The 14,378-nt window shown below is 40.0% G+C and overlaps 1 protein-coding gene across 3 annotated transcripts in view; it reads left to right on the top strand.

The window, feature by feature from the left end:
• Nucleotides 1-14,378, top strand: part of rufy2 (RUN and FYVE domain containing 2) — a 51,334-nt gene that overhangs the window by 15,371 nt on the left and 21,585 nt on the right. For all 3 annotated transcript variants that reach the window (XM_062026063.1, XM_062026055.1, XM_062026070.1), the window contains exons 6-13: nt 2,500-2,564; nt 2,655-2,720; nt 2,798-2,867; nt 2,944-3,045; nt 3,169-3,285; nt 3,358-3,450; nt 8,239-8,313; nt 10,179-10,276. In XM_062026063.1, the coding sequence (XP_061882047.1) occupies nt 2,500-2,564; nt 2,655-2,720; nt 2,798-2,867; nt 2,944-3,045; nt 3,169-3,285; nt 3,358-3,450; nt 8,239-8,313; nt 10,179-10,276 (686 nt within the window). The remainder of the gene's footprint in view (nt 1-2,499; nt 2,565-2,654; nt 2,721-2,797; nt 2,868-2,943; nt 3,046-3,168; nt 3,286-3,357; nt 3,451-8,238; nt 8,314-10,178; nt 10,277-14,378) is intronic.

Genomic DNA, 14,378 nt, shown 5'->3' with positions numbered 1-14,378 from the left:
TTCACCCCGATCATCGATGTGGTCGGCAGCTCGGCGGCGGAGGAGGACGGCCCAGACACCGGTGAAGACAGCGTTCCGGCGACGAACAGCGAGGTGGCTGTCGTCAACAACACCCCTGACGGTCGGAACCGCGGCAACTGTACCCGCGGCCTACACAGGATTCAGGGGCTTCTTCATCCATCCTTGGTCTTTGTTTTCAACCCCACCAAAGCCCGCGAAAACAACAACCCAAGCAAGAGTAACTCCCCTCTTTAAAAAAGGAAGCAAATTGGAACCTGGCAACTACCGACCTGTTTCTATTCTCAGTTCCATTTCAAAAGTAGTGGAAAAAATAGTTTATGAACAGGTCGATAGTTACCTTGCCACTAATAAACTCATGTACAAATTCCAATCCGGCTTCAGAACTAACCACTCCACTGACACATGCCTTCTCTATCTGACCGACCACATCAAACATGCAGTGGATGCAGGCAAATACTGCGGCATGGTCATGCTGGACCTTCAGAAGGCCTTTGACACCGTTAGCCACGCTATACTGTTGGATAAGCTCAGAGCAATCGGATTTGATAAAACCTCATCGAGCTGGATGCAATCTTACTTGGAGGGGAGGAAACAGGTGGTAGAGGTGAACGGCACCGTGCCCCCCCCCCCCCCCCCCATCTCAGTAAGCTGTGGAGTCCCCCAAGGCAGTATATTAGGGCCTTTACTGTTCCTAATATACATAAACGATATGTCATCAGCATGCGACTGTGAATTGTTCTTGTTTGCGGATGACTCGGCCCTGCTGGTATCCGGCAAGGACAAGTCACAGGTGGAGAAAATCCTCAGTACTGAACTCTGTAGAATTTGCACCTGGCTTGCTGACAACAAGCTATCCATACACTTGGGTAAAACGGAATCCATCCTATTTGGGTCCCACATCAACCTTAAGAAAGTCAGTGACTCCACTATAAAAGTGGGTGACATTGTTATCACCAGGAAAGATGAGGTCACCTACCTAGGTTCCATTCTAGAGGCTAATATTTCCTGTGATAAAATCAACGAACGAGATTTCTCTATAGAATCTCCTCTCTGGTCAACAAAAGCACCATGAAGATTATAGCGGGAACTCTCATTCAACCCTTTTTTGATTACGCTTGCACCTCCTGGTACCCTAGCACCTCCTAAACCCTCAAATCTAGACTCCAAGCATCCCAGAACAAGCTAGTCAGGTTACTTCTAGACCTCCACCCCAGATCACACCTCACTCCTACCCACTTCTCCAAAGTGGGCTGGCTCAGGGTGGAGGACAGAGTAAAACAACTTGCACTGAGCCTAGTCTATAAAATCCGCTACACCTCCCTGATACCGAAGTACATGTCAAACTACTTCCTTAATGTAAATGACCGCCATAACCACAACACCAGGGGGAGCTCCACTAACCCCAACAGGTGTAAAAGAAAGGTCATCTCTATCCTCCTTTAAAACCGCACTAAAAGAACACCTCCAGGCAACTTCAACCGTAAACTAACAAACTTCCTTTCACATCCTACCTCCCCGGATTGTAAATAATCAAATGTAAATAATCAAATATTATTACTTATTCTTATTCTTATGCTCTCTGATCTCTATCTCTATGTCCACTACTTGCTGTACATATCCTACCAAGTCAGTCCTACACGGTTCCAATGTCCATTTCTCAGATGATGCAATTGTTGATGACTGAAGTGTTGATATCAACCAAACCTAACCCCCACCCCTCCACACCCCGGATTGTAAATAATGTAAATAATTTAATGTATATACTCTGATGTTAACTTGTGTGATGACTGTATTATGATGATAGTATATATCTGTATCATGAATCAATTTAATTGGACCCCGACTTAAAAAAGTTGAAAAACTTATTTGGGTGTTACCATTTAGTGGTCAATTGTACGGAATATGTACTGCACTGTGCAATCTACTAATAAAAGTTTCAATCAATCAAAATCAATCAATTGTTCTGTTTTTAAAATATATCAGGTTTTTTCGTATTGTAACCCATGTACCTATATTAAATTTAAATTAATTAAAGTACCAATGATTGTCACACACACACTAGGTGTGGTGAAATTTGTCCTCTGCATTTGACCCATCCCCTTGATCACCCCCTGGGAGGTGAGGGGAGCAGTGGGCAGCAGCGTAGCCGCGCCCGGGAATCATTTTTGGTGATTTAACCCCCAATTCCAACCCTTGATGCTGAGTGCCAAGCAGGGAGGTAATGGGTCCCATTTTTATAGTCTTTGGTATGACCCGGCCGGGGTTTGAACTCACAACCTACCGATCTCAGGGCGGACACTCTAAACATATGCGCATTGAATCTTCCATCACAAAGAGATGTACAACCCTAGAACGCTCACATTTTAGGGTACCTTCACCCACTAACAGACTTACGTCGAGAGGGAAAATACTGCACATCTTTTTCTGGTAGAAAAGGGTCCTTAGTGAATTTAAGTCATTGTCATTGTCTATTTTTAGGTTGGGGTGATTGACTTCTCCATGTACTTAAAGAACGACATTGATGATTACAGGAGTGAGGAGAGGTACATATTTATATTATTTTATCTCCCTCTTCTATATACACTCTGTTTCAAGACCCCCTTAAATTTTAATGTCTGTTTCCATGACAACAGGAACAGCCAAATAGCATCCATCCTGGATCAAAAGAACTATGTAGAAGAGCTCAATCGGCAACTAAAGTAAGACATTTTTCTAATGAAAAACACACTTTATAAGGTAATAAAAAGATTCATTCGCTGTTTTAAATGCTGTCCAGTTCTACAGTTCATGGACTTCAAGGCAGAGTAGACTCTCTGGAAAAGTCCAACTCTAAACTCATAGAAGAGGTGAGACTCACTCTTAGGGTGTTTTGTGTTCACGATGGAGATGATCAGTCTTTGTCTTCTTTGTGTGTGTTTGCAGTTAGCTATAGCCAAAAACAACATCATCAAACTACAAGAAGAAAACCAGCAACTGAGGAGTGAAAACAGCATCATTATTCTGAAGGCACAACAACATTTAGAGGTACACTCACACACAATACCTCATGACTTTGATTGATTGAGGATGCATTAATTGTATGACTGATTATTGAGCAGTACGATATAGAACACGCTAATATCAGTATCTTGTTGGTTTCCCATACAGTTGTCTCAAGGTGACGTGTCCCTGGAGCGAGACACATACAAACAATCCCGTCAAGGTTTGGATGAGATGTACAATGAGGCACAAAGACAGCTGAAGGAGGAGTGTCAGCTAAGACAGGTAAGACCGCACCTCGGTGTGACCCAAAATGTATGTGTATCTTGTGTGCTCATTGTGTGCTCTTATTTTCAGGATGTGGAGAACGAGCTCGTGGTCCAGGTGTCAATGAAGCAGGAAATGGAGTTGGCTATGAAACTTTTTGAGAAAGATATTCATGAGAAACAGGTACAGTAAATCACACGTTGGTTGTGCGCAAAGGCAAATGTGGCGGGGTGGCGGCAATGCGTGGTAGCAACTCCGGACGCGCGCTGGACCCTTCCCGCATGCCGGACACTTTGTCAGCTATAGTGCCTGTCGGGCTCCCGGCGGCTGCGCGCCACACCGGCCGCAAACGGCTGTAACAAAGACACGTCAAAAGATACTGGTATGGCGGGATTGTCTCAAATATATATACGTATCTATATCTTTCTAAAATACTGTACACCGATATCAACTGTTATACCGACCAGCCTTGCACATGTGCAGTTTTGGGGTAGTTACTGAAAACCAGTAACTAGTTACTTTATTTCAAAAGTAACTCAGTTACTAACTCTGTTACTTACACCAAAAAGTAATGCGTTACTGTGAAAAGTAACTATTTACTTACTTCTTTTTTTTTTTTTAAACTCCCATTAATGCCCTTTTAGCATTCATTTCAGTACTGTTATTGCACTGGAGAATAATACAATCTGTTGATCAACTTGACATGCATTTGCATCACTGACCTCTGCTAAGCAATGTGGTCTACATACAACACACAAAGACAAAGATATGTTTCAAAGGGCCAATTTATTCCAGGCCAGAACAAATTGACAAAACTATTTTAAATAGCTGCAACACAACATACATAGGGCAGCACGGTGGAAGAGGGGTTAGTGCGTCTGCCTCACAATACGAAGGTCCTGAGTAGTCCTGGGTTCAATCCCGGGCTCGGGATCTTTCTGTGTGGAGTTTGAATGTCCTCCCCGTGACTGTGTGGGTTCCCTCCGGGTACTCCGGCTTCCTCCCACCTCCAAAGACATGCACCTGGGGATAGGTTCATTGGCAACACTAAATTGGCCCTAGTGTGTGAATGTGAGTGTGAATGTTGTCTGTCTATCTGTGTTGGCCCTGCGATGAGGTGGCGACTTGTCCAGGGTGTACCCCGCCTTCCGCCCGGATGCAGCTGAGATAGGCTCCAGCGCCCCCCGCGACCCCGAAGGGAATAAGCGGTAGAAAATGGATGGATGGATGGATGGATAACATACATAAGTAACAAACAGCATACTAACAACATGTCACAACATAGCTGTAAACCTGGCTTCACCCAAGGAAGGCACACATGACATACACAAACCCTAACTAGGCATTTTTTTCTCTCAAGGAATTCTGAAATAAAATCACGTCTTCATGAGATCAACACTGTACTGAAGCCCAGAACACTCTATGCATTTCCCCAGTTTTAGTTTAGAGATAAGGAAAGATTGGCCTGGCCCACTAGAATCACTCTTTATGTTTGTGAACTTTATAGTCTATACATTTAGAGTGATGTGATAATCAAACACTCTAGAAGTCTAGAATGAAAGAGTATATAAGAGAATTGACAGAGTGTGTACCTTTAGTGCTTAATGATGAGCAGAGGCAGAGTTTGGAGTGTTTTCTTTAGCTCGCTTTCCATGTTTATGTACTCACTGTCCACTGTGTCCAGGAACTTGGAAAATGTTTTCATGCAATTTGCTGTTTAACACCCGATATGATGCTAATTAGCTGCCTGAAAGCGGGTGACTCCACTGTAGAAATAGCCTGCATGTCTTCTAGCACATACGCTGCAATGGCTCTATCAATGTTGTCCTGGCTAGCAGTCCCTCCGTTAAAATCCAGCCGCTGTTGGAGGTGGAGGTGAAGTGTGTCTCTCTTTACTAGCTTCGTCGAAGCATGTTGCTTTTGTAGCTGTTTCAGCAGATTTGAATTGCTGTTTTGGGCAGTAAATGGGATCTTTGATCCAAGACACAACTTACCTTTAACTAAAATGTTTTTTTCTTTGTGCTCGACAAAAGAAAAGTAGTGAGAATATCTCCATGTTAAGAAACTCGACTTCAGCTCCACCATGATGTCTTGTTAGTAAACACAGACACGCACCCCCTTCCCCTCCCCACACCCACACACAGACCTTCTCCGGCTTGTGACACAAGAACATTCAGAAGGACGACACTGCAACTCTCCAATAAAACACACTCAGATCTTCTGTTTCTAGCTGATACTACATAAAAAATAACGTAAAATAACGTAGTAACGGTAACTGAGTTACTGAATATAAAAAATAACGCGTTAGACTACTAGTTACCGGAAAAACTAACGGCGTTACAGTAACTCGTTACTTTGTAACGCGTTAGTCCCAACACTGCACATGTGATACCAGTATTTCGTATTTAAAAGTGTAAATAATAAGTGAAGTAGATAAATATTAATCACTTTCCCAGCATAGGAAGTGTTGCCCCCCTCGTGCAGTGTTGGTCGCTTGTATACAGTATATCTCAGTATATATCTTCTGCTTAGCTTTCAAAACTTCAGTTTTTTGTTGGGAAAGCCAGTTTTTTTCTTCTTTCCCAGCAACTTTCCGGTTCCGTTTTGTTTGTGTTGCAAGATCTGCCTCCGTCCGCAGCACTCGTGTGTGTGATCTCATTAAAGGAATGCGGCGAGTTTCATTCATGTTCCGTGATTGAATGAAATAACTCGACAGAGATGGATGGACATTGAGATGACAGAAAATATATATCAGCCAAAACATCCAAACTTTGTGTCAATATTCTGACAAATAGGGGACATATTATACAAGTAAAGAAGAAGAGGCAGCATTCTCATACTTTTTGTAACATCAGGAAGAAATAATGTCAGCCAGCTTGAAAAACGTCTCGCCTATAATCTACGTGAAGGAGCCTAGAATTGATTTGATTTGATTTAATATTTCAGAATTTCTCACGAGGAAACCTTACAATCTATTAAATCCGTAAACTCCCATAAGATTTTATAAGATTGGGTAGATGACGTGTTATTGTGACGTAGAGAAATCTCATATTTTTACTAATTTTCCCAAAAGATTTCCCAAATTTTGGAATTCAAATGTTGATGCTCCTCTGATCCGCAGTATTAGACACACGTAATAAAGGTGCCTGTTAGGGCTCAGCGGTGTACACGGTATGATGGTAGAAACAATATAAATTTGGCTACAGTCGAGATTTGTGCGCTGCCGTCATACAGTCGATAAGGCTGGGCCGATAAAACGATATCAATATATATCGTGATAGGCACATAATCGATATCCATATAAAATGCGTTCGATAAACTTTTGATATATATTTATTATGGGTGTAAAAAATCGATTATTGAATGAATTACGATTCTTACTTGTAACGATTCTTAATCGAATTATTTTTTTATTTTTTATTAAAAACATAAATAAATACCGGTAAATACATATTTTAAATTTTTTTTTTTAATCTGTATTGTCCAGCCACTCAGAAAAATCATATTGCTGATGTAGATGCCCAAATCTGCTGTACAGATTTTACTTCTCTTGTTGCCTTGTTTGTGTTTATTTGACTTTATTCATTATTTGGGTAGAATTTTATTAAACAAAACCAGTTTTTTTAAGGAATATAGAAACGTAAGATTACGATTTATTCAAGCAGTTTTACATTTCTTTTCATTTCTTTTCATTTCACTAAATAAGTGTTTATCACTTGCAACTTTAAAATACAGTGCATTTATAAAACGAAACAGTTAAATGAATTCTCACATTTATTAAATTAATAGTGTGCAAAACTGGAACATAAGAGCCCTAAAATAAAGGAGCTGGTCGAATTTCTTGGTGAGGTGGCTCGCTGCAGTCAGACAAATTTTGGAACTGTCTATAATATTTTATTTACAATAAATAGATCGATTATCGAATATTGGCGTTTAATAATCAATTTTATAATCCTCCATGTCTGAATTGCGATGCATCTAAAAATGTATTATTTCCCCCGCCTCTAACACTAAATATCACTGAGAAATGGAAAGGACACGCTAACAGCAAATTACATAACAGTATCAACGATCATGTTTGGTTTCGCCGTCTTTCTGTCTGATTGTGGATTCTCTGCATAGAGTGAGAAGAGAAACTGATATCTTGATTTATCAACTCAATAACAGAAACTTGTCTTTAGTTTTGTTGGTTTTAATGCAGACAGTGCAGCAACGTCCTGAAACTTTCAATGTGTCGGTTTAACTTGTAGCTTCCCAAATTAATCTGTGTAATGTTTAGTAGCTTGTCCCACTACAAGAGGATAGAGAAAAAGAAGGAGCTTATTGACTATGGCGCGGACTACAATGGCGGATGCGCACACATTTTCGGGACTTTTGCGGATATACACAACAGCAGATACCAGTAGGTAAGAAAAATTGTTTTTTCATAATATTGCGAAACAAAACGCCAAATAATGTCTCTTAATAGGTGCCATTTTTGGATCCTTATACACACACCATAATAATACCCGTATGTTGAAGCACAGTAAGTCTGACTGCGGTTGCCGTAATGCTCCGAGTTCCATCAAGCGGTGCGGCTTTATAGCTTACGGAAGTCGTACTAAAACATTTTGACAGATTTTTGAGCATTCTATGTTCTATATTCTCAATATATTCTGGGCTTGCTTACTTATGGGTACTTGCTAGCGTCATTTACATTATTGAACAGGGTTCAACCTGCAGTCCACACTTTTGTGTGTGACTGACATCTACTGGTCACACTTATCATTACACCATGTACCAAAAAAAATGCCTCGAAGTCAGTAATAAGCACAACCAGAATTAATACATACATTAGGCGCACTGGATTATAAGGCGCACTATCGATTTTTGAGAAAAGGAAAGGATTTTAAGGTTGCCTTATAGTCTAAAAAATACAGTAAATGCATTTTGTTTGTACTGATTTGTGCAACTGTTCTGCACCATTAACAGGACACACTGATTGGGCTGAGACACCAACTGGATGAGGTCAAAGCCATCAATGTAGAGATGTACCAGAAGATGCAGGTATGTTACACACATGAATGTATGAATAAAGCACAGCTGTCAACTTTTACGGATTCTCCAGAACGCTTCCGGGAATTGAACTTGTCTTTCAACCAATGTTCCCTCTAAATTTTCATCTGTGTGAGCAAACGCACAAACTCCCTGAGCATTCAGTGGAGCACATGTGAGCAACATCAGACACATGCACACTGTCGCCCCACCAGCGTCACACCTGTCCCAAACCTGACATCATAACAATTTAAATGTTTTATTAAAATAATTTTCTAATATAAGTGATTTTGCCCTCTTACAATGACAATAACAAAAAAACATGTTTTTCATGACCTATGTGGTAGTATTGTATGTCTGGCTGCGGTTCCTGCCTTTAAAAGAAATGTTACCCCTTTCAGAGATTATATTTAGTTCCTGTAACTTTCTGTCTGTAAAATACATCTTTTTATTAGCATTTATGAAATCTAGTGACAATATTTCATGAATAATATCATTAGATTAACATTCTTAATAAATGGCAGTAAAATAAGCACACATCTGATTGAGGAGTCAGAGTGTTACAACCTGGCATTTACACATTGTGTGGCGTTGGGGTTGTCCGACTTTTTGTGTGGCCATAAACGCAGCACTGGCTAAGTGCCATGAGTGCGTGTGTTGGTGCAGTTGAGACAGAGCGAGCGGCTTCTGTTGATATAACGGATGACAAAGTTGGTTTAAGCCTGGTTTGTATGGCAGAAAATTACCAGTTTTTATAGATACAAGTTTTTTTTACTCATGTTTTTGGTGTGGTTACAAACAGTTTTGCTCAATAAAGTGATTGATGGAATTCCTGTCCGTAAAGTGTCTCGACAGACGATAATTGAACTGTGTTGACAAAGATTGTTTTATTCATTGGGGCCACTCTTGTTGTCACTTGTCACTCACAGAGTTGCATTGCAAAATCATACAGAATAAATTGTAATGTGTTTATTTTGTTTAAAGTTCAGATGGGATTTTTGATTTTCTGCACGGCATTAATTTGCTGTGCGCAGAGGACGCGTGAACAGTGCGCAATTGCGCAGGCAATAGAGGGAACGTTGCTTTCAACATACTGGCTGAATTAAAAAAAACTCCCGGATTGCGTTTTTGTGAGGCTAAAAAATACTCAAGTTTGTCTGTCAAATTGTGAAAATAACAACATAAATATTGTGTCAATGTGTTATGTTATTTCTGTGATCGAATCAGGATTACAGACGAGCATGAAAAAAATACTTTTTGACTAAACAGTATTGTTCATTTGATGAAATTAAAACAAACGTCTTGCATTACATGTACAAAATTTAATAAAATACACAAGGTAAAAGTCCGGCCCCTAGGTCCTTAGCTTTCTGAAAATATGACTCCCATAACAATTTAGTTGAATACTCTGTAAGACTAGAATTATATATATCCTGATGTTCTTTTTTAATTTTATAATGTTTTTGAAATGTAAACTGATGTGTCTGGTTAGTTTTTATTACAACATAGACGTTTGTATCCGTAAAGCATGTATATAATTAATTCTAAAACTCCCATACACAATCAGTTGAATATCAGATGCATTACAAGTGCATATTATTATTATTAAATATTAAAATTCTGTCAGAAATCTAAATAGTGGGGGAGGCAACTATTTAACTCTACAGCTGGATTTTAAGATAAAATAGAAATGCAGTACTAAGTAAGTTCTAAGTAAAAACAATTCTAAACTGAACAGTATGGTCACTTATTTACAAATATGGGGGGGTTGGAGGAACCTCTACAAGATTGCAAACACCAAAATATTGGCCGCTATATTATAAAGGAAAATGTTTGTCTTCTGTCAGACTTTTAAGCCTAGAATTCCTGTCTTGTAGTCCTCTGACGACGAGATGAAGAAGAAGAACAACATGATCAGCCGTCTGGAGGAAAAGACCAATCAGATCACTGCAACTATGAAGCAGCTGGAGCAGAGGTGAGCAACATTTGCTGTCCTGACCAAGCATTAACTAATCAGCACGGGAAAGTCATTCATCCTCTTCTATCTCCTCAATTATTTCAGTGTATTACAGCTTGTAAATAATAACGCAGTCACAAAATAATCTTCGTAACAAATGTGACTAATAAAATCATTTATCTTAGGGGTGTCCAAAGTGCGGCCCAGTGGCCATTGCGGATCGTTATTTTATGGGCCTCGACACATTCTACAGACACGTCCCGGAACTAAACACAAATAAAAAAATGGAGCCGGCTCATATCCCCCTAAAAATGGGACCTGATAACCAAAATGGTCGACGACCTGTGTGTCTCACTTTGAGGTGCGAATCTTTGGGAACCTCACGATTCCATTACGATTACGATTCAAGAGCCATGATTCGATTAAAATCAATTATTGATGCATTTCTTTTCGTTTCACTAAATATGCGTTTATCACTTGCAACTTAAAAAAAATAATAATTTGGATAAGAAGCAGTTAAATTAACTCTCACATTTATTAAATTCATGAAAATGTGTGCAAAACTGGACCATAAGTGCCGGAAAGTAAAGGAGCCATTTGGATCTATTGGTGAGTTGGCTCGCTGCAGTCAGCCAAATTTTAGAACTGTCTGCATTACTTTATTTACAAGAAATAAATCGATTATCGATTATTGACGTGTACTAATCGATTCTATAATCGACCACAGAACTTTCCTCCAGAAGGTCTTATCTTTGTCCATGTGATGTCAGATGAAACAACAATGTAGCTGTTTGGCCACAATACCCAGCAATATGTTTGGAAGACAAAAGGTGAGGCCTTTAATCTCAGGAACACCATACCTACCGTCAAGCATTACCTACCGTCAAGCATGGTGGTGGTAGTATTATACTCTGGGCCTGTTTTGCTGCCAATAGAACTGGTGCTTTACAGAGAGTAAGTGGGACAATGAAAAAGGAGGATTTACTCCAAATTCTTCAGGACAACCTAAAATCATCAGCCCGGAGGTTGGGTCTTGGGCGCAGTTAGGTGTTCCAACAGGACAATGACCCCAAACACGTCAACAGTGGTAAAGGAATGGCTAAATCAGGCTAGAATTAAGGTTTTAGAATGGCCTTCCCAAAGTCCTGACTTAAACGTGTAGACAATGCTGAAGAAAAAAGTCCTCGTTTTTGTCCAATACCACATGATGGTTGGTTTTTGACATCTTATTTGTCCAGTTTCCATATTCGTTTTTACACACTTTACAAGAAATAAATTGACGGCAAATTCCGTAGCTTGCTAGCTTGTGTGCGTTGGCTTTTTGAGACTCATATTTTGTTAGCGCTGGCAGGATGGAGCAGGACTTTTATTGTGAAGACAAGAACTGTGCGGTCGGTCTTCAGGCTCTTGACGGCATGTACGGCGCGAGAGTCTGTTGAACTAAAAAGTGTTTCTCGCCTTCCTGTCCGTTGTTTTTTTTCATAATACTGATCTCACAAGATCCTCAGGTGACGCGAATGTCAATCAAGTGACAAAATTGACGATCGCTAATTTTTAGGTCTATTTTTTTAATGCCTGACTGGCAATCAAATGACACACCCCTCCGCAATTGACCGGTAGCTCACGATCTACGTAATGGGCACCCCTGTTGTATTGTTTTTAGTATCCCTAATCTACTAAATAGGCCTTTTTCCAGGAAGTTTTAGTTCCTGGAACAAAGGCCTTGTTCACACTGCAGGTCAATTTCGATTTTTTTGTCCATATGCGACCTGTATCAGATTTGTTCATGTCAGTGTGAACAGTGCAATTCCGTATTTTTCATATCCGACACAGGCCTATATGTATGCGATGCGTCCTCAATGTGAACGCTCCCGCGCTCAGGTCGCATTCATCTGCCCAGAATGACATCAAAAAAACCATAGGTATCATAATTATTCGGCAAATTATGGTTACAAAATAATAAATTGATAACCGAGCAGAAAACAAGTGAAAACAACATGCTTAAGGAACTCACTTGAAAGTTCCACCACTACTGTCTCAAACTGCTCTTCAAGCAGTCATCGAAGCAAAATATCCTGTAAAACTGCGAGGGACAAAATACTTGTCCTCTTACTTCTTATCTTTCTACGCGCAATAATTTGGTGCAGAAAATGTTGACCTTGATTGCACAGAATCCTTGAAATTGCAACAAATGCGCCTATGCTAACACCAACTGGAATTAAAGTCGTGTTTACCTTTATAAACACTGCAGTGCATGCGACGTCATGTCCGCATACAGGTCAGGTTGCATTCACATTAGAAATTAATTTTTTTTGTAATGTGGACTGCCACATAAAAAGATTGGATTTGACAAAATAATCTGAATTGGATATCTGACCCTGCAGTGTAAGTAAATGAAATAGAACAAATATAAAAACACAAAACAATATGATTTAAAAGTCATGCTTCGAAGTCCAGCTGAAAACGTTATAATCCACTGTAAATACCAAGAGTGAAATGGCCGCGAAAACGTGGAAATCTGCGTTTTTAAAAATTCATGTTTGCGTCAAAATATCTCTACTCCATTTGAACGCTCCCCTCAGTCGCAGGTACTCGCTTTTCCTCTTGCCTAAACGTTGCACTGAATTGTAGGACAGGGAGACAAAACAAGCTTGCAAGTTAGCATCATCTAGCTATCTTACTTGTTGTCGCCTGCTTTGCTCGCTGAGCCACAATTTTTCTGTGCGTCGCCCTCACTGGATAAGGTTTGGACACCCTCTGTTTATCCAATTATGCTATTTTATAATCAGGCTGTTCTGACTGTAACCTTTCAGGGAAGATCAAGAGGAAAATGATTTAGGTCTTCATTCCAGTCACTAATGTCAGGGTTTCTCCCAAGGAAAACGGCCACAAGTGTCTTATCACCTGTGTTGGAAAGACAAAGATTTCCTGAACTGAACAGCATTTGTCATGGCTGTATAACACAATCAAGTCATCTCTTTGCTCACCTGAAACAATTCAAACATTGTCTCCAGTTAATGATTAAATATTGTATATGGACTTTGTTACGTGAATACACCCATTGATGTTCCTTTTTGGACAATTTTGTTAGTCTAGGTTGTTTTGTTTGCTTGTAAAGGCATACTGTTAATAGAGTACCATTAGATTGTGCAGATGTACCTAATGTTGTGGTCAGTGGGTAAATGCTACATTCAACAGCATTCACTGTCCCATTTAAGTATCTGTCTAGCTCTTACATTTGATTTCCTGGGAGAAATTAATGTTCATCTAAGCTAATTCAAAGAATGTTGACCACTGTATGATAAGTTTAGTTGGCTCAGCTTCTTGCAGCAGCTGTGTGCTTCATGAGAATTGTTCCTTAGTGGGCACCTCCCATACCTCCTGTCCCCTCTCCCAGTCACCCACCCTTTAGTTTAAATTGCTGCATCATGTTTGTGATCGGTTTTTAATGTTTTTCTCTGCTGCGACATTGTACAAACCCTGTTTCCATATGAGTTGGGAAATTGTGTTAGATGTAAATATAAACGAAATACAATGATTTGCAAATCATTTTCAACCCATATTCAGTTGAATATGCTACAAAGACAACATATTTGATGTTCAAACTGATAAACATGAAAATGAAATGCTCAGTCATTCACAAACAAGGATGGGGCGAGGGTCACCACTTTGTCAACAAATGCGTGAGCAAATTGTTGAGCAGTTTAAGAAAAACCTTTCTCAACCAGCTATTGCAAGGAATTTAGGGATTTCACCATCTACGGTCTGTAAAATCATCAAAGGGTTCAGAGAATCTGGAGAAATCACTGCACGTAAGCAGCTAAGCCAGTGACCTTCGATCCCTCAGGCTGTACTGCATCAACAAGCGACATCAGTGTGTAAAGGATATCACCACATGGGCTCAGGAACACTTCAGAAACCCCCTGTCAGTAATTACAGTTGGTCGCTACATCTGTAAGTGCAAGTTAAAACTCTCCTATGCAAGGCGAAAACCGTTTATCAACAATACCCAGAAACGCCGTTGGCTTCGCTGGGCCTGAGCTCATCTAAGATGGACTGATACAAAGTGGAAAAGTGTTTTGTGGTCTGACGAGTCCACATTTCAAATAGTTTTTGGAAA

Source organism: Entelurus aequoreus, linkage group LG02, assembly GCF_033978785.1.
Source record: "Entelurus aequoreus isolate RoL-2023_Sb linkage group LG02, RoL_Eaeq_v1.1, whole genome shotgun sequence".
NCBI lineage: Eukaryota > Metazoa > Chordata > Actinopteri > Syngnathiformes > Syngnathidae > Entelurus > Entelurus aequoreus.
The sequence above is the reverse complement of the archived record's forward strand: the minus strand, read 5'-3'. Positions and strand labels throughout refer to the sequence as shown.